At 41.4% G+C, this 24,223-nt stretch overlaps 1 protein-coding gene across 3 annotated transcripts in view; it reads left to right on the top strand.

Annotated features, from left to right (window-relative positions):
• The window catches only part of RIPOR3 (RIPOR family member 3), a 452,740-nt gene that overhangs the window by 349,962 nt on the left and 78,555 nt on the right, over positions 1-24,223 (top strand). For all 3 annotated transcript variants that reach the window (XM_078652038.1, XM_078652039.1, XM_078652040.1), the window contains one exon: positions 23,466-23,601. In XM_078652038.1, the coding sequence (XP_078508164.1) occupies positions 23,466-23,601 (136 nt within the window). The remainder of the gene's footprint in view (positions 1-23,465; positions 23,602-24,223) is intronic.

The raw sequence follows: 24,223 nt of genomic DNA, 5'->3' as shown, positions 1-24,223 counted from the left end.
TCCACTCTCTCTCTCTCGGATGCTTTTAATTAGTTTTATCTTCACATTTTTATTGTTGCCTGGAAATTGCTGAAGGCCAGGAACGTGGCAGCAGGTGCTTTTAAAACCATAATATACTTCAAACACAAAGCCCCCACCCGAAGTCAGCGCCCAGTGCGGTTGCGGCAGTCGCTCCTCCCTATACGCTGAACAGTGCAGCATACATGCAAAGTGGGAAAAGTTAGAAGCAATAATAGCATTTCTCCCTTTAGTGCCTGCTTTCAAGTGGAGTTACTTTTTGGTGCAAACCTGTGTCTATTATTGTTAGTAGATAGGGATTTGCATAAAAAACATTGGTGGTTGCACAGGAATGCCCACGTACCACCCATGGATTGCCCCCTTGACGCATTGTACCCCTTTCAGACAATTTCCCAACCAACACAAGTTTGAACTGGGAAGACAATGAAAAAAAGCAACACTTTGCTCAGGTGTGCATCACTTATTACGCACTTTCCTTGGAAACAGCATGCCATGTGAGAGTGACCGTGTTAGGAACAGAACTGTTTAATAATTCACTGAGGAAAAAGAGAATCAAAACTATGCCCATAGGACAAATGGGACAAAGGAGGAAGTAGGCGTTATGTAAAAATCTAGTCATATTACAGAAACTTTGCAGTTGTGTGAAAATAGAGAGCAAAAGCTTGTTTGCTCGTCATTTTAACACACTCTGATGCAAAAGGCACCCAACACTATTCAGAAGGCTATGATCTTGCAAAAAAAGACACACGCACAATATATATATATATATATATATTGCGATACTTAGCAAGCAGTTGAAGGTTTGCTAGAAAGATGTAAGAGGCACACGCGGAGTCTAGTTTTCAAAAGCGAAGATGCTTTATTCGGTGCTTAAGTGCCCTCTCCCCTCCATATCGACAGACGCGTTTCGCCTTCGCGGCTTTTTCAATGTCGATTACCCCACAGTATGTCATGGTTTATAAACCCACCCTTCAGTTTCATGATCATGAAAACAGATGACGTACAATCATTTTACCAACTTTACATTCGCAAAGCGGTGGCCATTTTACAGTGGGTGAAACAATACTGTTATTTTTGTGATGAGATTACACAAATAATATAAACGTGCAAGTGCAAAAATCATGATAATACAATATCCAGTTAAAAAGGAGTCAAAATCCACTCCTTTCATTAATTCAAAATAAACAGGTCAGTTAATGAACATTATACAATATATGTATTTCACTTCATAACATGATCTGTGTTTTATACAAGATCTTAGTAGATACCGTCACTGTGTGGAAGGGGGAAGAAAAGTTCCTGAATTCATGGGAACATAAATAACCCTCCCACAGTCACGTGTAACTATCTACTTCGATAACACAATTGAGCCCTGTATGGGCATGAGGCTCCCCACATAAAATACTCATAACTATGTCCAAATGTTTGTTCTATTGTTCCGGGATGGCCCTTATATCCCAGAATAATTAGAAAATTTAACTTAGAAGATTTGAACAATAGAAGTGTTAGAAATGTATATCAGTTCATACTGGACCAAATTCCTATGTATTGCATACTGATAATGTAAACCAACATTTCAAAAAACCACAATTTCATGCTAGATTGATATCAATACAGGTCAGATCAACAAATTGCTTTTTAGGAAAGACCGCTAGTCTAGGTGTACCCAAAGCTCCTCATCATTATTGAGTCCAGCCGGGCTCATGCTTTGGAGTTCTATTATGTAGCGGGACTCTTTTGCTCTAAGTTTTTTCAGTCTGTCTCCCCCTCTCTCATGTTTTTCCACCCCGTCAATGCAATAAAACTGCAATAGATCCCTATTGCTCTGATGATATAGTTCAAAATGTCTTGCAACGGGGTAGGTGGGGTCTTTATTGGAGATAGCCCGCATATGTTCTAATATGCGTTTCTTGGTAGCATTTTTGGTGCTACCAATGTATCTCTTTTTACAGGGACAGACAAGACAATACACCGTATATTCGGAATTACAATTGTAAAACTTATTGATTACTTTCATGGGCCTGTTAGTCCCAGGAGCACCTTCAAACTGAGTCACTTTCTTACTAAATTTGCAAGCCTTGCATTTCTTGCAAGGAAAAAAGCCATTAATTCCCAGTTTGTTTTTGGTGGCTGAGGGTTTGGTGAAATGACTATGTATAAGATGGTCGCCAATTGATAGACATCTTTTATAGGTGATGGGTGGGCGATCTGGTATATGCTTCTTCAAGACGAAGTCGGTCTGAAGAATATGCCAGTTCTTTCTGAAGATTTGAACAATCTGTGCAGATTTCTCATTGTATGTAGTGATCATACGTACAACGTTGTCCTCTTGTTTGTTCTTATTTTTACTAGTTGAGGACAATAAAGTTCTTCTTTCAATTTTTTGTACTTGGAGTTCTGCACTTTGTAAATGTCCTCTCTTGTAACCCCTATTTCTGAAACGTTGCATAGCCTGTTTTTTTGCCGTATCGTAACTTTCCTTGGTAGAGCAATTGCGCTTAAGGCGCAGCAGTTCACCATACGGTATGCTCTTAATGAGGCTACTTGGATGGTGGCTATCGGCGTGTAGAACTGCATTTCCCGCCGTAGGTTTCCTAAAGAGGCGAGTAGCTAGGACATTATCTTCAATATATATCTGGAGATCTAAATAATTGACTGTGGTATCACTGATGTTTCCTGTGAACCTTAGATTGAGGTCATTATTATTCAGAGTGGCAACATACTCCTCAGCCGAGGAGCGGTCGCCTCTCCAAACAATAAAAAGATCATCAATGTACCTTGTCCAAAGTACTATGTTATCTAGCCAATGGTCATTATGATCTCCCCAGGCCACGTGCTTCTCCCACCAGCCCACGAAAAGATTCGCGTAGCTGGGGGCGAAGCACGTTCCCATCGCTGTACCACGTTTTTGTAGGTACAGTTGCCCATCAAAGATAAAGATGTTATTATTTAGACAGTAGGTAACCATCTGTACAAGCATGTTCTTGTGTTGTGCAAATTTGGGATGCTTCTGACCCAGAAACCATTTGATTGCCTTCAGACCATCCGTATGACAGATGCAGGTGTATAAACTAGTGATATCTAGTGTAATCAACAACAAATTGTTTTCCCAACAGATTCCCTCTATATGTTTCAGGAAATCCTGTGTATCCTGTATATAGGATGATAAGTTCTTCACAAAGGGAGATAAGAACGAGTCTACATAAATTGCAGTGTTCTCCAATAGACTGTTGTTAGAAGCAACTATTGGTCTTCCAGGAGGGTTACTGTAGTGCTTATGAACTTTAGGCAAATGGTAGAAAGTAGGCAGCGTAGGTTCTTCACAGAGTAGGAAGAGGTATTCGTCATGATTCAGCATGCCTTCTTCTTTCCATTGGCCTAGTAATTGATGGTATTGCATGATACTTTCCACATATGCACCACGTTGGATTTTGCTGTAACATTCCATGTCTTCTAGTTGTCTTATTGCTTCTTTTTGATACTGCTCTTTGCTAAAAATCACCATGTTACCACCTTTGTCCGAAGGTTTTATTTCTATGGTTTTGTCATTTTTCAAGGTTTGTAAAGCTTCCAAATATTTTCTAGGAATGTTGAAATGATCAATCTTTTTCTGGTTTTTATCGGCCAAACTCTTGAGATCATCAATGACTGCTTCGTTGAACACATCGATAGCGTCAAAGGGAGTCTGCGGAATCTTTCTAGATTTTCTCTTAAATTTGCTTTTACCTCCAACTTGCGTTATTCCTGCTTGCTCTAAGTATTGTTGGGTGTTCGGGGCTGTTGATTCTCCAGCACCTAAGCATTCAAGAGCCTGCAATGTAGATATTGCCTGGAATGTGTTAACAGTTGGTAAAGCTTCTTCTGTATTCTCATCCTCCAAAATTGTGGGAGGTGTAGATGACAATTCCTGCGGATTGATTAGAAAGATTTTTGGAATTTAAGTTTCCTAATAAACTTGAACAGATCGATGCGAGTGTTTGCATAATCAAATCCTGAGGTAGGGCAAAAAGTAGGTCCCAGTTCCAAGACCTTGAGTTCATCATGTGTCAATGTTCTTTCAGATAAATTGACCACAATGCGTGCTGGTTGGTCCTTTAATTTTTGTTCTTCTTTTGACGCTGGCTCCTGGTCTCTCTCTGGGTTTGTGGTTCTACCACTTTGTTTCCTGCTCCGCCTTGTTTTCCTTTTGGATTTTTCGATTTTTGTTGAACAGGAACGTTTGGTTGTTGCGTTTTTCTTTGGCGGCTCTCTGTGATGATTTTGTACTCCCGAAAAAACGGGGGATCATTTCCATTGCCAGCTTCCGCTGGTCCTCCGTCCTTTTTTGTGGCTGTAGATTCCTCATCCGAGACTTCTACTTCCGACTCGGAAGTTTCACGTCCGTCCGTGGCTGTTATTCCTGCCTTGCTTAACCTTGTTCTTACTTTATCGTATTTTTTGGCAAAGGTTAATACACGCCCCGTGACGTAATCCTGCTCGTCCCGTTCAAATTTATTTTGTTTTCTTCTCCTGATCGTTATCTCATAGCTTTTTAGTCTCTTAAGCATGTTGTCTTTGAGATCTGTAATAGCCGTGGAATCCTGTTCCTTGCTTATTAGATCCTCCAGTCTAGCTATTTCATCTAGAGCTTTCTTTCTGTCGCTCCACGCGTAATGTACCAGCATCTTTACTAGACCTTTATCTGACTCAGCGGTATATGCTGCCCAATCTTTTAACAGCTGGGGGTCCGGGTTTTCATAGGCTGGCACGGTGTATGTTCTGAGGCCTCTTGGGATGCGGTCACAATCTACATATCCCTGTAGTGAGGTGGCCTCCCACCACTTTCTCAGTTCCCTCTCATGGGCTTTCTCTAGATTCTGGAAAAGGATTGTTAAATTACTGGCTGGATTCATCACGGCAGATGTATTATCCTGTGTTTTAGGTCGTGCACCAGAGTTAGGTTTAAACATTCCTGTGGCCACTTCCTCGCGTTCTTTGACGCTCGACATGATGAGTAAGCGAGGGAGTCTCTGATGTTATGTTTGTAGGCGATGTTAGATAGCGCCCTGCTAGTACTTGCACTTCTCGTGCGGGTTGGGGAGGGAAGAGGACAGTATCGCACCGTAATTTGACCCCTCGAAATAGAGGCTTGGAGCTTGTTTCGTAATTATACAGTCCGAAGAACAAATGCAGGGACAGTGACTCACCCCGTACCGTGCTGCAGCCTCCCAGCGAGGTTGAGTCGCGTTGCGCGGATCCGTCACCGCCTAGGCACAGTCTTCGTATCTGCAATCTCCGTCTAGATTAATCCGACAGACAGCGCTCTCTTGATGCCGCACACTTTCACCCCGATGTATCTCTCGGCGTCTCAGTGTGTTTAGAAGCTTCCGGGCAGACGGCCATATTGATTTCTGGAACAGGACTTCACCGCCGTCGCTCCGTTCTTCCGGGTGCACTCTCTGACGTTGGTGAAACGTCTGCTGCCTCCAGACCAAAGGGCGCGTCGACACCTGGAACTCCCAGTCACGGTGCAAATTAATTCACCAATACTTCCAAAGAAAGCAGTCGACGCTGTGTCTGTGCGAAATTACTTTAATGTCAGCTGGATAGTGCTAGACGCGTTTCGCCTGACCTGCAGGCTTGGTCATTTCAATAAAGTTTTCGAAGTGTTTTTAACTTTTAATGCAACAAATCACGTGATGGACTACAACAATAGAAATAAACAACATACTGGTAGTTTTTAGCATAAATATATAAAGTGCAGTTCATTATTAGAACAGACGCTGCTACACGCTGTTATTGACACAAGCTGCTTCTTTCAAAACGGTATACAATTTTACCGATATTAATTTCAATTCTTTGGAAAGCATTTTATCAGATATCACGCTAGCACAAAATCACAATCATAGTGGTTGGAAATGCAACATGAACTTAGTTCATAAATTGCAACAACTTAGCATGTTTAAGCTATTAGCGATGCAAGTATTAAACAAATTCCGCCCATGTGGGCTCATGAATGTGTTTTCCAATTGTGCAATTAATATCTCTTCACAATGAACACCATAATTGAGCCTAAGTGGGACTCGTCGACTACTGTTGGAATACCTACAACATCAGCACGATCAACAGAACAAGAACAATATGAAAATTTGGGTGTGGATGACATGAACTTGATGTTAGAACTCTACCAACTTGAACATTCGAGCGATCTCAATGAAGTAACTGATGGTACCATAGATATTGCCAGTACAAGGGAACAAATGTCGATCTTAGCCCACCAAGAAGGAATAACTACGAACACTGAGACTTTGACTAATTTCAAACAGACTTCCAAATTTACACCTATAACAGCTAAAGTCTCCGTTGCTGTATTCAATGAGTTAATAATCAATGAGGTTAAAAATCTGTGCAACTCATAAAATGCAAAGAAAAAACCATTCAATTAACAGTCTAAGGATTATTACAGCTTGGTGGATAAGTTGGCTTGTGATCATAACTGTATTGTCCGTAATGCTGACAAGGGGGCAACGTAGTTCTCTGGGGCAAACAACAGTATTTAAGGGAGGCATATAAACAGCTTAATAACAGATCAAATTATGTCAAGGTAAAGGATGATGTTATGCAAGCATGTTATCTATCGTATAATGCTTTATTGGTGGATTGGAAATGTCAAGGGCTAATTAGTAAAGATGAAATGTCCTTTCTTAGGATCTGCAATCCCACTACTCCCGTCCTTTACCTAATCCCAAAAATTCACAAAGACATGTTGAATCCACCTGGCCGCCCTATAATCTCAGCCATTGATAGTGCCTTAGAACATACTTCTAAACATGCTGACTCATTTTTGTGCCCTCTTGTGAAGAAATGAACTTTGTTCATTTTAGATACAGGCAATTTCCTCCGTAAAGTATATGACATCCCGTGGGAGGCTGAATTTTCACTAATGACCATAGATGCCACAACCCTTTACACCAGTATTCACGACCAGGATGGCAAAAATGCCGTTAAACATTTTTTGGGCAGCCGTCCGGCTAGGTTTTGGCACCACACACAAATGTTAATCAAGATGATTAGCATCTGTTTGGAAAACAATTTTTTCTTGTTTAATGGTGAGTTGTATCACCAGGTGTGTGGGACAGCGATGGGCACCTGCTTCGCCCCCAGCTATGCTAATTTGCGTATGGGCTGGTGGGAGGAGCAGGTCGTCCAGACGCTGTGGCACACCGAGTGGCAGGACAATGTGTTCCATTGGAGTCGGTACATCGACGACTTTTTTGTCGTCTGGAGGGGCACTAAAAAGAGTGCCAAGGAGTTTATTAAGAAACTCCAAACTAATAATCTGAATCTGAAATTGACTAGCGTCATCAGTGCATCGGAGGTAAACTTTCTGGGCCTTACAGTATATGTACATGATGGCAAATTACAGACCAAGTTGTACCGGAAGTCAACTGACGGAAACACGTTATTACATGCTACGAGTTTCCATCCAGGGAAATTGGTAAACGGCATCCCCTATGGGGAGTGCCTCAGGGCTATGCATAATTGCAGTACAAGCGATACAAAAGGGGATGATGGACGGAGCGTTTGAGCAAATCAAACACTCACCCCCAGTCAACTGATCTGGGTTTAATCCATCACCATTCTTTAGCTCACTCCACCACCCCAGTTCAGACATGGCCGTATGCAAATCAGTCTGACCCTGTGCCTCATGGGAACAGTCCAGCCCGAACTGCCAAAGCCATGTCTTCCCTGGACCGGAAACAAGCATCCTGGGGCCGGTTTCTGGCATTGCAGCCGTCATTAGCCAGGCTAGCTTGAATCCAGTGGCAAGGTGAGCAAGGGACTCACGTCTTAGCATACCCTGCCAACTTAGGGCGAACAAAGCGATACAAAAGGGGATGATGGACGGAGCGTTTGAGCAATTCAAACACTCACCCCCAGCCAACTGATCTGGGTTTAATCCATCACCATTCTTTAGCTCACTCTGCCACCCCAGTTCAGATATGGCCATATGCAAATCATTCTGACCCTGTGCCTCATGGGAACAGTACAGCCCGAACTGCCAAAGCCATGTCTTCTCCGGACCGGAAACAAGCATCCTGGGACCGGTTTCAGGATGCTTGTTTCCGGTCCAGGGAAGACATGGCTTGGCAGTTTGGGCTGGACTGTTTAAACCCAGATCAGTTGACTGGGGGTGAGTGTTTGATTTGCTCAAACGCTCCGTCCATCATCCTCTTTTGTATCTCGTCGTAATTGTAGTACCAAGCAGGATTTAGAAACTGAGTTATCCTGTCTTAGGTCTCGGTTCTTAGCCAGAGGCTATGCAGAAAAATGTATTGACAATGCTATCTGTAAAGCAAAAAAGAAAACCAGAGAACAGATTTTGTTTGAGAAAGTTACTAAACCAGGCATAGCAACACAAAAGGGAAGTAACCAGTGCAGATTTATCACCACATACAATAACCAGCAGGGTGACTATCAGTTCTGATTTGTCACCCTGCTGGTTATTGTATGTGGTGATAAATCTGCACTGGTTACTTCCCTTTTGTGTTGCTAGTCAGTTGGCCCACTTCTCTTATGGGGAAGGGTGTAGCAAACTGTTAGCGTGGAAAGCAAAAAAAGATTTATTACGGAACCAAATAAAAGCAATCAAAAAGACGGATTCTGGAAATATTATAACAGATGGCAGAGGAATAGCAGATGCTTTTCATGAGTTTTTTGTAGGAATATATAAGGAGGAGTTGTGTCCAAAACAATCTGATATAGAAGGGTGGGTACAAAGTTTGGAACCTCTTGCTGATAATCTGGTAGGGGTACTGAATAAGGAAATATCTCGAGCTGAGGTGGTCAAGGTCATCAAAGAGAGCAAAGGAGGGAAGGCACCAGGCCCGGATGGCCTGCCTGCTGAAGTTTACAAGGTATTGGTGGATGAGTTAGCTTCTACATTATGTCATTTATTTAATCAAGTTTTTACGGCTAGAGCAGCAATACCTAATTCTTGGAATGAAGCTACAATTTCCTTGATTCTTAAACCTGGAAAGTCACCTAGGTCTATGGACTCGTATAGACCTGTATCCCTTCTAAATTGTGATTATAAGTTTTTTGCAAAAATTCTGGCAGACAGGTTAGGAATGGTTATCCCTAAGCTGATTAATCAAGATCAAAAAGGCTTTATCAAGGGGCGATATTTGAAAGAACTAACTTTTGCTCTCATTGGTATTATAGATATGGCCTCAGCAAACGAACTCCCCTTGGCGGTGATCGCTTTAGATGCCGCCAAGGCTTTTGATCGAGTTAACTTGTTTTTTTTAAAAGCAATACTGGAACATCTTAAATTGGGAATTTTTTTTACGGATTCCCTCCTCTCGCTGTATTGCGCCCCGACATCACGAGTTTTGGTTAACGGTATACTAACTCAACCCGTTAAAATAATGCGTGGGACAAGACAAGGGTGTCCACTGTCACCCTTGTTATTTAACTTATACATAGAACCACTAGCCTGCAAAATTAGGAGTTCGGATATGATACCCCCTTTTGTGATTGGTGACTGGTCGAAGAAAATGGGTCTGTATGCAGATGATATCATTATCTATTCATCAAAGCTGCATCAGTCTTTGGACTCTCTTGTAAAAATATCTAAGGAATTCGGAGCTGTCTCAGGCTATGAGATAAACCAGGACAAAACTGAAATCATGGTATGGAATCTGGATACAGCAGGATTAGCCACCAAGACATAAATGAGATATTTGGGGGTTAGGATAACTCAAAACATTGGTGACTTAGCTAAGACAAATTTCTTCAGGATAAAGAAAGAGGTTTCGGCCACTCTTAAGGGATGGATGAATATTCCTCTGTCTTTATTTGGCCGGACCAATTTAGTTAAGATGGTGATCCTGCCAAAGGTTACTTTTTTGTTTGAGGCTATCCCGCTCGGATTTAGAAAGGAATGGCTGGCTAGATTACAGAGTGAGATAGCTTCATTTATTTGGGCATAAAGGGGGTCACGGCTTGCATGGAAGAAATTGAGGAGGAGGCTGTGCAAGGGAGGTTTGGCGGCCCCGGACTTACAAATATATGCGTGGGCTTTCTCCTTAAAAAACTGCAGGATGTTATTGGGTACTCCGACTATGTCACCGATCGGAAGTTTATTTGGTGTGATGTTAAAAAACTGTAGATATGAAAATTTTGCTTTTTTGTACAAATTTGCAGACCCCAAGTTTTTTAAGAAGGTTAGGCTTAAGGTCCTCCGAGATCTGGCGGAGATGTGGTACAGGATACGGAGATTACTGAAGATACCGTATTTTAGCTACATGGCTCCAGTATGGGATTCTCCAGGATCTCCGCCTTGGACGATGGACGCTTTAGCTCTCCCGCTTAAGAGGGCTGGCCTAGTACAGAGATGGAAAGATTTGTTTCATGAGGGCAAGTTGGTGACATGGGGTCAATGTCAGCAGTTATGGGGGCATTTTTTTTCAATGTATAAATATTTACAGATTCAGAGCTGGGCAAGTGATCCAGAAATCTTAATAGGGACACAAAATGACCTTGAGTTAAAACTTGGAACGGAGGGGGTCTTCAAGAAGGAGGTGGCCCTCTGGTATTGGATGATATTGGACAAGGAGGATGGCCCTTTCGAGCTCCCGGAGGTCTTATGGAAAGAAAGCTTGCTGAGGATCGCGACGGAGAACCAATGGCAAGTAACAATGGCTATGCTTTATAGAATTGTTAAACCCGCAAATTTAAGGCGAAATGCTTTGTTCACGATCCACAGGGCGTATTGGACTCCTCGTAGACTGGCGAAATTTAAAGCTGGTGGAGCAGTGGAATGTCCAAAATGCAAGACCCCCAACGTGGACGATTTACACATGTTTGTGTTTTGCTCAAATATAAGTCAATTTTGGAAGGACGTGAGTAATTGTCTATTTCAAGCTCTGAATCTGCGAATTGAGGTAAGCCCCAAAATAGTAATAACAGGGAGATATGATTTAGAGGTTAAAAGCATGAATGATAATGCAAAACTTATTTTTTATGCAATGTTATTGTCTCGAAGAGAGTTGTGCAAATTGTGGGTCTCCCCGCTCTCCCCCAAAGTAATGGATTGGATATTGGCTATGAGGTATATAGCCAAATTGGATATGTTAGATCACACCAAGAAAAAACATGGGTTTTGGGTACCTTTTTGTTTGTGTTTTGGGTAAGGGTAAATGTCACAGGCTGTGGTATAAGGCAAACAACCAATTACATCCAATGATTAAGCCCCCGCCTATCTCGCTGGTAATTAAATATGTATTTTCCCAGGACAACAAATAGAGGATGAGGTGGTCACACCGGCTGAGGCAATTGGCTGGGAAGTTTGGTCACTTTGTAAGTACTCTCAGCGTCCGGTATGGCTTAGGCCTCTTTCCTCTTACCAGCATATGAGATGAAAAGCCCAGTGGTGGTATCGTTAGTAAAAATGGGTGGCGAGTTGGCGAATGAGGAGAAAAAAAATAAATAAATAACCAGCAGGGTGAACTTAGGAAAATCATTTACAAGCATTGGCACATTGTTCGCAATGATCCAGTTCTGGGTAAATTGATTCAAAGGAGACCTCAGTTTACTTTTAGAAAAGCGCGCTCTCTTCACCAAGCACTGGTCAGCAACATGCTACCTAGTAGCTCAGCCCCAAAAAATTTCTTCTTGGTGAAGTAGGAAGGATGGTTTTATCAAATGCTTAAAGTGCAAGGCGTGCACGTTTGGCAAAAATACTACAAGTTTTCCTTTGGGTTTTTCACAGAAATCTGAGCAACGAATCAAAGGGCATATTTAGTGTAAAACTGAATACGCTGTCTACGTGCTTCAGTGCCCATGCAGCCTGAAGTAAGTGGGCAGCACCATCCTTCCTGTACACAAGAGGGTGCTGCAACATCTTTGTGCTATTAAAACCGGGGATAAAGCATATCCAGTGGCACGTCATTTCGAGCAGCATCACACAAAGAATGCTGAAGGTCTGTCCTATTTTGTAATCAATGCTGTCCCTCAAAATGTAAGGGGTGATGATCGTGAAAAAAGATTGAGAAAGCTTGAATCCAGCTACATCCTTAAGCTGAATACCAAAACCCCAGAAGGTCTTAACATGGAAGAAAATTTACATACTTATTTATAGGCTTCTCCCAATTATCTGTTGTTTTAACTTCACTTTCACATATGAGCACTGTTCCTGACACAGATGTTTGACCACAACACTAATCTTCGACTAGGTGCATACCCATGCTGTTTAGCTGTGATATTTAATTGCCCACTTGGGCTCAATTATGCTGTTCATTGTGATGAGATATTAATTGCACAATTGGAAAACGCATTCATGAGCCCACATGGGCGGAATTTCTTTAATTCTTGCATCACTAACAGCTGAAACTTGCTAAGTTGTTGCAATTTATGAACTAAGTTCATGTTGTATTTTCAACCACAATGGTTGTGATTTTGTGGTAGCGTGTTGCGTGTTATTTGATAAAATGCTTTCCAAATGAACTGAAATTTATATCGGTAAAATTGTATACCATTTAGAAACAAGCAGCTTGTGTCAATAACAGTGTGTAGCAGCGTCTGTTCTAATAATAAACTGCACTTTATATATTAATGCTAAAAACTACCAGTATGTTGTTTATTTCTATTGTTGTAGTCAATCACGTGATATGTTGCACTAAAAGTTAAAACCACTTCGAAAACTTTATTGAAATGCTAGTGACCAAGCCTGCAGGTCAGTCGAAACGCTTCTAGCACTATCCAGCTGACATATATATATAAGATCATTGCACACAGTTGATCTCCAACTTGATACCCAGGAACGGACACTGCATCCAAATCAAAATTCAAGTGCTTTATTCAGGTAAAATGTAATTGCATATACAAAGGCTAATGCCTGCCGTCCAAGACGCATTTGACCGCTGGAACACGGTCTTGATCAGATATATATCTATCAATCAATAGATTCTATTGAAAATGTTATTTACAATCAATAATGATTTGTCTTGCTTAAAAGCAAAGGAATGATTATGTTTCGTAGGGTACACCAATACAGGCTTGAGTAGTCACCTGACCCTTCACCTACATTTACCGTACCATTGTACTACATAACGGTTTTTGGTATTGACCCTTTACCTAGGTAAGCGCTGCATAAATGTTGTGTGGCTTTCCCTGAAAACTAGCCTCATTAATTATGCATGAAGATTCTCAGAATCCCAGAAGAATTACCATATTCTGCATAATAACTATGTATAAGGGTCATACCTTCCGTCATCCTCGGCCGACATGACACAGCAAGGTAGAATCCTGTGAGGGTACCTTTTGGGTATATTTACACCAAATCATTGCTGGGGCAGGCAGAGGAGAAAGACTTCCATGCTGACCCACTGATGCGAGATGCTGAGGTTCCTACACCGGACACTCCAGCATGCAGTGGTCTGACATCCCTCGCCAGGTATCCATCTCAAGACCAAGACGGGGTCCTTCATTCTCTCACACCAGGTAATGGGGTTGGCCTCATCCTACGGGGATTCTTGGCTCTACACCTACATACATGTTAGGTACACTTAGGTACATCAAGTTAGGGTTGCATCATAGGAGCACATATTGTTACTGTCATGTATATATATGCTTGCATATATTCATTGTTTTAGCACTATGGTAGAAATCTACCATCTATTATTCTGTTGGTGCTTATAATTGTTTATATCTGTTTCTGTCTAATGGTTGTTTCAGCACACCTATTTTACACTAAAATGATGCTGGTTCAATAAATACTTATTAGAAACGTCCCCACTGTGTATTCTGTGTATCTCTCTGAGACAAAGTGAGCACAAGTGACTGAGCGAAAAGTACTGTACTGTTTCCAGAATCCCTGATGGGATAGGGTTGTTATGTTCGATAGTTGCCAGAAACTATTCTCTCCTTGGTAAGAGGGGTTCATAGTGGCACTGTAAGATAGCTGGTATACAGGCAAATATATCCGGTGGGAGTGCCTGGAATGAGTCTGGACACCAATCCCACAGTTTATGTTGCATAAACACGCAGATCCTATATAGTTTTATAGCAACTACATGACAGAATGTCATTTTATGTACACCTCCCCTTCTAACTCCAACAGTAAAATCTTTAGTATAAAACATACAGCGGCATATTATCAAGAACGGCGTTAAAATTATCGCCGGTATAGCGGCAGAAAACTGCCGTTAAATCAGCAATAATGGGATTGATAATATGCCCTGGAGAATTCCAATAGAAGCCCATGTTCACAGCAGAACATGGACTTCTATTGGAATTCTCTAGGGCAAATTATCAAGCCCATTATCGCCGCTTTAGCGGCAGTTTTCTGCTGCTAAACCGGCGAATGTTTTTAACACCGTTCATGATAATATGCACCTCAGTGTGGTAATCAGGAGAAAACAAGTGTTCTTGTGCAGGTTTCTTGTTAGAAAACCCAACCCCTTTTAGGTCTTGCCTGAGCCAGCGCATGCGCTGCCCTGCGATACATTTAGTGTGTGGGCTTTTAAAAGTCCTACCACAGCTTTTTGGCTGACATAGAGCGTGCAGTTATGTGCACAATGACGAGCAGAGGCACCATCTGGCTTTCCTCTCTCTTCATGGTGTCCGCACATCGCACACCACTCGCCAGCCTGCTTTCACTTTTGCCATGGCTCATCGCTCGCGGGCACCCTTACAGCCCGCGTGTGAGATTGCGATCACTTTCACTTTCATTCGAATTGTAATTATTTGAAACTCAATGACTTCATTCAGAAGATCACCACCAACTCCACGATCACTTTCAGTTTCGTGGCCGCGGCACTTTAACCCGCCGCGCGGCCAATGCTTGTTTGTCTGAGCTGCTGCCATAGCGTCTGTCCCTTGTTTAGTCTCGGCTAAGGGAGATCTTTATGCCGCTTGGGTGCCACTTGATTTAGGCCCGCTCCCTTAATTAGGCCCGCTACCTGCCGGTGTCTGCTATGCTCATGCGTCACACCTACCGCGCCATGATTGGTGGCCCCTCTGGCACTGCTCCAGACCTCCAGGGGCTCTTGACCCTGCCGTAGGCTTGCCTGGCCTGGCATAGGAGGCCGGGTCTCACTGCTCCACTTCCCAGGGCCCAAAGCTCCAGTGCTCAGCTCTGCTTTGCTGGGGCGCGAGCCCGCGCCATACCACAGTCCTGAATGCCGCTTGCCTTAGGCCTGCTCTGTTGCTCCGGGGCTCACCTCCTCTTAATATCTGCTGTGAGCACATGCCGCATCTACCGCGTCATAATCGGCGGCCCCTCCAGCACTGCTCTACACTTCCCGGTGCTTTCGGGTCCGCCGCAGAATCGTCCGGTCCAGCGTGGGAGGCCAGATCTCACTTGTTGTAGTTTATGTTCTTCCCAAACATGACATGAACATGTTCTACTATTTATTTAGGATAAGTCTGAGTTGTTCAGTCAGGCCAGGAATATCACTTTGTGATTTACTATGCCTGGGCATTAAGTGAACTCCTTGAAATTTCACCAATGTTTTTCGGTTTTAAATGCAGATGTCCACTTTAACTCTGTCGGGTTTCTTCCTTTCATGTTCATGACCAAAAGTTATGATTGTTCGTATTAACTTATACATTTGCTACTTCCTGCTATTTGTGCACCTGCTACTTCGCCCTAGGACTAGATGACTGGTGCAGCTCACTCTAGAATTTGATTACTTTAACTGGTTGTGTCGGAAACTGTCTAGGGGCTTGTCTGGGGCCCTAAAGGATGTGGGACGGTAGCTTTCTTAGCACGTGGTGTTTCGCTTCCAATAAAAAAAATAAAAGTGCAGTGATTACTGTTCCACAGTACCTGTTTGTTCTAAGAAGTGATGGCACTCTCCCATTAACCACTTGACTACTAGGGCGCTCCCTACTTACTGGATATTTTTTTTTTGTCTCGCTCGAACATTATCTATTTGAGATATTTTATTTTCTGACAGTGTGCTCTAAGGCCACCTGTTAAATACAATTGGTTGGTTTCATTGTCACTCACCTTTCCTTGCTCCTTAGTGGTCCGCTGCCATAGGCTTCCTTCCTTTAAGTGTGTTTGTTTCTTACCCGGAGTATAGACAAATTACTTGTGTTCTTCCATTGTTCATTTTTTTAGGCACTACTTTGTCGTTAAGCACCCTACAAGAGTTATTCTTTTTGAGCTGTCGCCCTTGTGTACTTGCCCCCAGAGCTGTTCATCTGCTTGTCCCAGTAGCCCCTCCTGCCACTGGCCATCTGTTTCCTGAGACCCTTACTCGCTCGCCCCATTGTCATAAACTTGCCTCTTACTCCCACGCTCTGATATCTTTATGCTTTCTCACAGAAATGCCCTTCCGCCCTCTGTTGTCTGTCACAGCACCCCTCCCCCTTGTCATGTCCTTCCTCCTCCCTCTGTTTTTTCTCCCACCCCTTAGTGAACTAAAACAAGCATTGGCATAGCCAATAGGTCTCGCCTTTGGGACCTTATAAGTGTTTAGTTATCCAGCACAATATCCATGGTGCAACAACATTAACTGTTGCATGGCTAAATACCTATAAGGTCCCAAAGGCGAGACCTATTGGCTAGGCCAATGCTTGTTTGTTCTGTGTACCAATTATGTTTGAGAAGTGGCCTGCAGAGCAGTATTATATATTACATAAATACGTGGTGTAAGTGTCTTGTTACAGGACACTGTACGATTCAAGCAGGAATGTTTACTAAGGGCAGCATTGGTGCTTCTGTGGGGCTGCACGATTTTGTGCTACATCAATAGGTTTTTATAATGGTAAACACATCCACTCAATGCTTTTTATCACCCTGTGCCATATTAGCACGTTCACAAAACATTAGTACATGACCCCCAGAAAATTTCCTCCAAACCAAAGTTTGGCTCATTTGGTCTTTACTAAAACCTAGAGTCTTGTATCTGACTGTCAAAAGGGAAAACTATTTTTGATGTTTACAAAACTGAAACATTAAAAAAGAAGTTAAAATTAAGATTCAGCCCAATTCATCTTGTTTTTATTTTTTATTAGTGCTAAAATACTTTAAAAATCTTATTCATGGACTATGATTTCCTGGTTGCAATCCCTATAACACAGCTAATATGATTTACAAGTAAAAAATGTGTCATATATGTTAAGCAATGATTTTCCCATCCATTTCTTTCATTTTTGGCCTGGTGATGTCGACTAAAGCAAAATTTGCTTACTCCATTTCATATTGCACAAGCAGGAAAATTGTGACAAATAGATTTCCCATAGGAAAGTGCAGAGAAAGTTATTAAAGATTCAAAAAAATGTATATAAAAATGCTTTAATATATACTATAAATGTAAACTATTTGAAATATTGATTATTAAACTTACATTTATAAAGGAAAATGTTACAGCACATTAATTCATCAAATTAAATGTGCATTAAATAGCTAACACATTTAAATATATGACTTTAATTTATGAATAATTTTAAACAATAATTAAAAAAACACCCTCCCTAATCTTTTTATTTTTATTTACTATGTAGTAAATGTTGCTAGATGATATGAGTTGAAATAGTTAAAATTTTCTAATAGAAGGTACAAAGTTAACATTTTTTAAAGTTACGCCTATGATTAAACGTCAAAATAATTATTTGATAATTGAATAACATTTTAACACACACACACACACATACATATCTATATATAGATATATGTAGATATATATATCTATGTATATATAATGTAACTATCATGATACTTTAATTCATTACGAATTTGTTTCTATGAGATCTTGATTTTATTTCCCTGCCTCCACTGTATTTTATCGGAGTGTGCTGCAGTACCCGTGACTGGCCAGGATCAGTGCTCGATTTACCCAAGACTAGGCTGGAGTACATTTGCATCTTTTTTCAGAGATTCAAGGCTGAAGTAACTTTCAAAAGGTAGTTTGTGAATTCCTGTTCTCTTAATCTTTGTGGGTGTTTGTTATTAATAGCATGTCCTTCCCAAACCCCCCTCAATTTCCCTAAACCCCTCCCGTTTAGTAGTATGCATTCCCCATTTTACCTCGACTCCTCCCGTACCTCTCATATTTACTACAAAAAAATATAAACACAAGTGTGGAGATCTCTGTCACACTGGAGGTGATATCTGCACAGAAAAGTTTGGAGAGGCAGAGGTCCCCACCCGTAGGTTTGTGAATAGCATTTTGTAGTCAACAAATAGTACTACGGTAGTAACAACAAATACAAGATATAAATCAGGCCAAATGAGGTAAACTGGCTTTGTCTTCTTTATTTTGTCTTTCATTAAAAAACTGAGAACACAGATTTAGCTTCAAACTTAGGGCTAGATTTATCAAGCTTTTACTATAGTGCAGTGTCACCAAAAGCGACACAAACCAGCACAAAGTATTACACGGAAATTTACTTTCTAGCACATATTCCGATTTGTGGTTGAAAGTATCCCTTTAAGATAACAGGGCATTCAATGGGTGGTACTTGGGCATTCCTATGCAACCACCTAGGATTTTTTATGCAAAGCCTTATCTATTATTTAGCTATTGCCTCCTCGACGCTAGCGTAATGGTGGAGAAAAGTGTTTTTTTCTCCAAACTTTTCCAACTTTACATGTAAGTTGTAATGTAAGAAATTCACAGATAATCATAAACTATGAAACTACATATATTTAAATCATAGGCTTGTGTGTATATGTCAACCCTAAACCAGCAGATTATCCTTTGACAGAATAGCTGCCTTTTCATGCGTGGTCCAAACTCACTTTGGGGACGATTTATATTTTGGTTGTGTGAATACTCTACTGTAACAGCGAGGGACTATACACACTACCAACATAATTGCCCGCCTTCTCGATTTAATTGCTGGCATACCGTAGGTTTGGCTACGCCAGTGACTACTCAGTCACCGGCATAGTCAAACCTTTCCTACACCCCAACAGAGTACGGGCAGCTGGAAAAATGGCTATGTGTCTGCACATGCAATCAAGATGGACATTTATTTTACTGTCCATCACTGCCTGACAAACCCTGGCAATGAGGGACAATAAAAAGAAAAAAATGCTCCCCTGCCATTGGAGATGACTTCCATGGTCAGGGTCGTTTTACTTTTTTATTTTTAAAAAGAAAATCCTGTTTCAGGATTTGCTTTTTGAAAATAAAAGAGAATACTGTTTGGCGCAAGGTTGCATCAAACAGCGAGATGCATTGACAGGAACCTCCGTGACGGTGGTTGCTGCCAATGCATTATAAATGATCCCCTGCTTTGCAGTCATTTATAAATTTGAGGGGTGATCTCTCCATCATGGAGACGGAGTAATTCACTCCATCCTCATAGCGGAATGGTGGGCCATCCGTCAATATATAAATCTGGCCCTTTATCTTTTTTTTTTTACAGCCCGGTCAAGACCTTTTTTATATAGTTACTTCAACCTATTTTAGAACAAATTTAGGAGTGTAATATACATTGAAAATGTTTGTGAATACCCACAGTTGTGACATCTTTTGTGGTGTTAGCCTCATAATCACTAGTAACACATTGTCTCTCCCTGTGAAACACCTCTGGGCCGCCATCAGTCATATTTTTCGCCAGCTTTAACCGCATGCGTGCGGTAGGATTTCCGCCCGTACGCTGGGTTTTAGGGATTCGCACTTTACATGACGAGCTGGGCTCGTCATGAGCGTGCGAGGAGGCTACCTCATGACGAGCCCAGCTCGTCATCAGCGTCGAAGGGGTTAAGGCAACTTTCCACTAATCTCGATAAACACATTCTATTTACAAAGATATATGAATATTTGTATCTTGTAAGTGACACAGGTACACAAAACAATTGTGAAAGCGATCTAGGGTGTTCTTCAGATAAGTCTGCAATATTTTTAGGCTCCTCCCTCGAGGTTACGTTGGTTGTATACGTAAACTGTTTCAATGGATCTGGGTTCTAATTACAAATTCTGAAATCTAGAGTGTGTGCGTTGCTTGAAGAATAGAATGGATGATAGTGGCTTGGTCTGAGTTCATTTAACTAAATTCATGGCCTGCACACTCCACTTACTAGTGATAAACAGCTAGCACCCAAGGTGCAAGAAATATACACAAAAATATTCCTTCCTGCTTAGCATGACGTAAGTTGTAACATACTGCAAATTCATTGTTCAAAGCAGGGAACTTTTATAAGGAAATCGAGGCAAGAAACAGTCATGGTTCAGGCTCACAAAGCAACTTCTTCTACTTGTTGATTCACATACTGTAAATAAAAAATATCTTATGGAGCAAAAATAACAAACATAATATAGCCAGCAAACATATTATATAGCCAACAAGATGGCTAAATAATAGGCAATATCCGGTGTTATCTGAAGGTCATGAGTTCCAATCCTGTTTGGAAACTCTCAGGTTGGTGAATTGAATACGACTGAATTGAGGAAGAGTGGTACTTACAATGTGGACAAACAGCAAAATTGTGCTATTTATCAGTATATCAAAACAAGCCTTGATAAAGTTGGTTGAGCAGTTTTTTTGTAAATAGAAGCATTTAGGCGACTTTGTGTATAATGGCACTAGCTGTTCTAGAAAGAAAATCCCTTAAAGAAGCAATGGGTTACAACAAAATGGATGGGCTCCTTTCCTTGACAACCTGCAATTGCAAGGTTTACGTTCTACCCTCAAAAAAGTGTTCTGAAAAGCAGTCAGAAAATAAAGTTTACATTATAAGTGGTGAACTTAAAAGGCACGCACAGCAAAATATTGGGTTGTACATACTTTTAACAAAGGACAAATATTTTCAATGCATCTTTAAGAAAGTCTATTTGTGCACATGTATATTTTGTTAAGTAAAACCCATTTCCTCGACGACTGTCAGGCTGGGTTCAGACCTGCCCATTCCACTGAGGCAGTTGTGGTGGCAGTTATGGACACGTTGAAACAGGGAGCTGACAGGAATTTGTCCCAGGCCCTTGTACTTTTAGACCTCTCAGCCGCTTTCGACACGGTCGACCATGGTATCTTGGTCGACCGTGTCAGAAATGCTGGCATCTCCGGCCTGGCCCTGTCATGGGTGGTATCTTTTCTTCACTCTCGTTTTCAATCGGTCCGGCTTTCTTCCTTCTCTGCCCCTCTATCCTCTCTTTCTTGTGGTGTCCCCCAGGGTTCTGCTCTGTCCCCGCTTTTGTTCAATCTCTACATGCAGCCCCTTCTTGTTTCCCTTCGTCGGTTTTCACTCACTGCTTTTAACTACGCAGATGATCTGCAGCTTATCTTTCCTCTCAATTCTTCTCCCTCCTCCTGCTCTAACTTTCAAAATGCCATGCTCTTCATCTATGAGTGGATGAACCTTAGTCAACTCAAGCTCAACCCTAGTAAAACGGAGCTTGTAGTGACTGGTGGTTCTCTTACTCCCTGGTCTCCCAACTTCTGGCCTGCAGCTTTTGGTTCCCCTCCTTGCCCTGTGAATACCGTGAAGAGCCTGGGGGTCACTATTTCTAGTGACCTCTCAATGCGGCCTCACATTAACACCGTCACTTCGGCTTGCTTTTTCCACCTCCGCCGAATCGGGAAGATTCGCAGGTTTCTATCTCAAGAGGCCCTTATTCTTGTAATCCTTGCCCTCATCACCTCACGTCTAGATTATGCCAACTGCCTATACGTGGGGGTCCCTGCCTGCCATCTTTCCCGACTCCAACTGGTTCAGAACCAGGCAGCCAGATTAATCTTTCGGCAGCCCAAACATCAGCATGTCACTCCTTTGCTGAAAACTTTACACTGGCTCCCCGTTGCACAGCGGTGTGTTTTTAAAATGGCCTGTACTATTTTCAAATCTTTGTTCCTATGTGCTCCTGCTTTTATTTCTTCTTGTTTGCACGCCTATATCCCTTCCCGCCACCTCAGATCCTCGGCTCACAACCTCTTGATCACCCCCAGGTTTAACCGCAAGAAACATGGAGGAGCCTGTTTCTCCTTCCTTGCTCCTGCCACCTGGAACTCCCTCCCTCTTGCCATTCGTCTGTCTAACGACTATCGCTGCTTCCGCAATTCTTTGAAAACTTACCTGTTCCGTCTGGCGCACGGCTAGCGGCCCTGCCCTCGTATGTTCTTCTCCCACCTGGTCTAGAGCGCCAAGAAACCAATTGGTGTATGTGCGCGGTACCAAATCCTTTTTAATAATAATAACTGTAAATCTAACAACAGGTTATTATGACAGCAAAGTAAAGCAAAAAGCACTTCCTAAATCTACAATTAATGGCAAAGCCAATCAATATAGACTTTTGGGTTTGTCAATGCACATTTATTAGCTTTGCCAATGGTTACTGTTAATGCTAAACAGTATTTGCAAAAACCATGATGCAAAGATATATATGTATTCGTACATCATCACTTATGTGACATGATGCTACGGCAGTCAAGGCGTGATGAAGTATTTGCATACATGTATCACCTCACATGCGCGCACATGCGTCCATCATGATAGAAAGTCAATTTTGTGTTTTTAATTGTTTCGCGATGGTAAATGTGAATGTTGGAGGTGCAAGTTAAAAAATATGCAAACGCAAATAAAAAGAAAGGAGGGGCTGAGCATCAAATTGCAGCTGCTAAGCTTTCCGAATCTCGATTACTAAAGCATTTATTTAAAAAAACAAAATAATACGATGGGGTGGGACAAGGGAACTAGGAAGCAGTTTGTCAATGCCACCAAGTAGCTTTAGCAGCATGTAGAGGAGCAAAGGAGAAAAGGGCAGGGGTTAATTATTGAAAAAAATAAAAGTCCGACAGGGTAGGTTGGGAAAGCAATTAAATATATGTGGGATGAGTGGAAGCATCACTGAGAGAGAGGGAGGTTTTGAGGGGGTAACTTGAGTGCAAAAAAAGAGAAAAGAAAATAGTAGTTACTTGTAGGTAGGCAGTGAAATGACACAAGTTATCAAATTGGAACATAATAGAGAAGAAATACTCCATTGAATAAGAAACATGGAAATGAGATAGACAAGAAAGCCATCCAGAAAGGAGCAAGAGGTTGACTCACAGCCTACTATTTGTGTATATTTTAATGTATAAGAGGCAATAGGTCTTTGATAACAGAAGGCTAAAGATGCTAAATCTCGATGTTTCAAGACCTAAAAATCCATAACCCAGCAATTATAATGTGTTATATCAGTAAATTAATTACATCAAAGTTCACACAATGGCTCAAGTCTAACAAAGGGCAACTTGAGCTTCATGACCAAAATCTAATGAGATCACAAATGGGATAATGTAACTACCCATAAAACACCTTAACCCAGATGCACTAACCCATCCGAGCAATGGCAAACAATTAAAAAACACAAGAAAGCAAATGGTTATAAAGGGGGATGAACATGAAGTCTCTTTGTACTTCTTAATGTGCTTTTTAGAAGAATCGAAGTTAAACTTCAATTTAAAGCATGTTGACACTAAGAAACTATGCATTTGCTAATGTACATCCTTGGTTTTCTTTTCACCAGTCCCTTTGACAACGAAAAACTGCTGGTATCTTCTGGTAGCTCCAGTGCAACCAAGTCCACTGCAACAATAAGAAGAAACTGTCTGTACAATTGGACCCCGCCTAACACGCCGAGCTTCAGAGAGAAGTATTTTCTTGTAAGAATGGATTTACAGATGTTTTCTTTTTTTTTCATTTTTAGAAAAGGTGGGATTAAGAGGGATGTTTTGTTATGATGGTTGTACTTAAAAAAGTAGAAAATGTAAGCTCCTATGTGTATTACTGGTGCTACATTTGCACATCTGCCAACTTCTCTCTTATTACTTATCTAGATGTTTTGGGAGTTAAATTCAGATGTAAGTGTGTAACTAAGGTTTGAGCCACATAAAACTTTGCACACCTTTCCTTGGGTGTGAAAAAAGTGTCACCTGACTCTAAAATGTGTAGTAGGTAGAATAAGCTGTGGAAAATTCACAAGCTTATGGAATGTTCCTCTGATGTAAATTGAGGAAAGAAAACACTACAAGGACAATGAGTGAATGAACAGCCCTTCTAATCCTAAATCAATGTATTATCTGCCTGCAGGCAACCAGCAATTGTTGAATTAGGGAAAACAGGGGCATACCTGGAAATCTATGAATATTGCATAGTGTAAATCTCTAAGACGTTTTGTGAGTCCCATGACAAGTGCATCTGTATAAAATTCCTAATTATAATCCTATGACTCTTATATTTACTAATTTTCAATGAAGTAAGGTCTGGGTTCTTGATCTTCAAAGC

Source organism: Lissotriton helveticus, chromosome 7 (assembly GCF_964261635.1).
Source record: "Lissotriton helveticus chromosome 7, aLisHel1.1, whole genome shotgun sequence".
Classification (NCBI taxonomy): domain Eukaryota; kingdom Metazoa; phylum Chordata; class Amphibia; order Caudata; family Salamandridae; genus Lissotriton; species Lissotriton helveticus.
The sequence above is the reverse complement of the archived record's forward strand: the minus strand, read 5'-3'. Positions and strand labels throughout refer to the sequence as shown.